The 2470-nt window shown below is 32.6% G+C and overlaps 1 protein-coding gene across 2 annotated transcripts; it reads left to right on the plus strand.

Moving 5' to 3' along the window:
• The first annotated feature begins 1030 nt into the window (after positions 1 to 1030).
• On the plus strand, positions 1031 to 2302 carry LOC106317196 (uncharacterized protein At4g26485). 2 transcript variants are annotated; one of them, XM_013755047.1, is made up of 3 exons: positions 1031 to 1264; positions 1632 to 1836; positions 1933 to 2261. In XM_013755047.1, the coding sequence occupies exons 1-3, from the start codon at positions 1114 to 1116 to the stop codon at positions 2222 to 2224; spliced, it is 648 nt and encodes a 215-aa protein (XP_013610501.1). In that variant the 5' UTR covers positions 1031 to 1113; the 3' UTR covers positions 2225 to 2261. The 2 variants fall into 2 exon arrangements, with proteins under 2 accessions (XP_013610501.1, XP_013610500.1); XM_013755046.1 differs by having other exon boundaries at positions 1632 to 2302.
• Positions 2303 to 2470: the final 168 nt, after the last annotated feature.

A 2470-nucleotide genomic window follows, 5' to 3' on the forward strand; every position in this document is an offset into this window, starting at 1 on the left:
ACTTAAACTTCAGTCGTCCAGACGACTTCCAACATCTCAGACGACTCAGACGATTTACTGGGGCTATATTCGTAAAAATGGCTTCTATTTTTTTGTTTGGTCACAAGGGGTTGAGCTGTAATTTCACTAGGCTTTTAGGTTAGTTTTGCATTTGATTCAAGTTTGGGTATAGGTTTGGGATTAAAATCAAGTTGTGGGTTAGTTTTGGCAAAAACCCCTATTATAAAACTAGATTAGATAACAAGAATATTACAAAAGAAACTTAATATTTTTTTTTGAAAAGATACATGAAGATATAATCATTGCACAAAATTAAATATTACAACAACACTAATAATCTAGTAAATTTTCTTTGAAACCTCTAAAATATTGTTCAAACAAATTTTGTTTAATCGAAAGTGGGTCGTTACGGAAATAATTTTATAGAATAATGTCATATTTTGCTTGTACTTTAATAACTAATTATGTATTACTATTTATAATTTTATATTTTAGTGTAAGATTTTATTACTTAATATTATTGTAATATTTTTATATATGTACTAGTGATTTATTAAAGTTTTATGGATTTATATTAATTATGACAAATTTGACCAAAAAAAAATATTAATTATGACAAATATAAGGATCTCAGTGTAAATTACAAATAATTTGAAGTTAAATTTGAAGTTTTATATTTTGAGAAGAACACATTAAAACTTCAAATATAAAGTTTTGCAAACTCTAAAATTGAGAATATTTTTAGAGATGCTCTTAGAGCGGGGGCGGAAGTACAAGGATGCCAAGAATAAGGTAGAAGAGTTGGAGCGACGTGTTGGTGCACCGTGGTTCACGGTTTTAAGGTGCACTCCATGGACACGGAACATCCCGAATCAATATGATATAGAATCATATACTCTGGTCAAAAAAGAAGCTTGCTTCTTGTCTTCAAAAGGATAAATTAACAGAATATTGAATGCTTTCGAAATACATAAATACTCACAAAGTTCGAAGACCCAAAACTAATCTGGTAAACAAACAGAACCAAACATTTAAGTCTTCTTTGACCCATGCATCCATAAATACAATATATATATAGACAGGGTGTGAGAAGCTAAGTTGTGCACAGATGAAATGGAAGTCAAAGAAACTAAAAGGTTAAAACACTACAATAACAAACAAAAGATACTTTTGGTTGGGGAAGGAGACTTCTCCTTTTCTCTGTCTCTAGCCAGAGCCTTTGGTTCAGCAACAAACCTCATTGCTACCTCTCTCGATTCTCAAGGTGAATCCATAACTCATGTTAAATGTCTTAATTTTGTTACTATTGTGATCTTAATAGACAAATACCTTTTTCTAAGGTTTATATCGATTAATCGCCTGGTAGTTGAAAGATTCATCATGGTAACTGAAAGAATATGCATGGTTCGAGCCTCCCACCAGTTACGTTATCCAGAAGTTACAAGTATTTGTTTATGCTTCTCCAAAATTCCTCAATGTTAAATTAACTCAAAATTTTCATTAAAGAAATGTTAAACTTTCTTGGCGTGTACTGTTTAAACGTTTTAGTCTACATGGTAAATGAGTCACCAAGTTTTCAGTGATTTAATTTACGATAATTGTTGATTAGTTTTGAAAAACAAATGTTGTAGCGGAGCTAGAGCGCAATTACAAGAATGGGAAGGCGAACGTAGAAGAATTGGAGAGACTAGGGTGCAATGTAGTCTTTGGAGTTAACGTCCACTCCATGACCACAAAGCCTAACCTTGGTTGTTCTGCTACACACGATAGAGTCATTTTCAATTTCCCTCACGCTGGATTCGATTATGGTCGTGAGCACCAAATCAAAACAATCATGTACGATAGAGTAACCTCATTTATTGTTGTCTTCCCTTTGGTTCTCTTTGGTATTTTTATATTTTGGGAAGGAAAATACATTTTCGGTTGGTTCAGGAGGCATCAAGAACTTGTGAGAGGTTTTATGAAGAGTGCGAGACTGCTGGTGAAAGACGAAGACAAGGGAGGGGAGATTCATGTGGTTCATAAGACGGAATATCCATTCAGCGAGTGGAAGCTCAAGACTCTGGGTGAGAAAGAAGGCTTAGAATTGGTCAGTGAGATCGAGTTTTGCTTAAATCATTATCCTGGTTATTCCAACAAGAGAGGAAGTAGAGGTTACAATGACTCTAGCTTCCCTGTTGGAAAATCATCTACCTTCATTTTTAAGAAACAGTTCTTTTATTAATTTGAAATCATACTTATTTGTATCGAAATGTTTGATATTTTCCACATGCTATTTTATAAGATGTTTATTTATTTTATGATATTTGTGACCATTACTATTTTTTCAGCATTTTTTATAATACATAGCTATGTTTTTTTTTGCCATTATATATTTCGTGCTTTTTGACGACAAATTTTAAAAAATAACAAGGGAAAATTGCCAAATATGATTCACAACTTGATTTCAAACACAAAGGTTAACCCAAAC

This window comes from Brassica oleracea, chromosome C9 (genome assembly GCF_000695525.1).
Source record: "Brassica oleracea var. oleracea cultivar TO1000 chromosome C9, BOL, whole genome shotgun sequence".
In the NCBI taxonomy this organism is placed as follows: Eukaryota; Viridiplantae; Streptophyta; class Magnoliopsida; order Brassicales; family Brassicaceae; genus Brassica; species Brassica oleracea.

Excerpts from the sequence above, each read along its gene's own strand:
- LOC106317196 (XM_013755046.1), top strand. The coding sequence starts at position 1,114 with ATGGAAGTCAAAGAAACTAAAAGGTTAAAACACTACAATAACAAACAA. Across the intron at positions 1,265-1,631 it reads TACCTCTCTCGATTCTCAAG|CGGAGCTAGAGCGCAATTAC; the intron begins GTGAATCCATAA and ends CAAATGTTGTAG.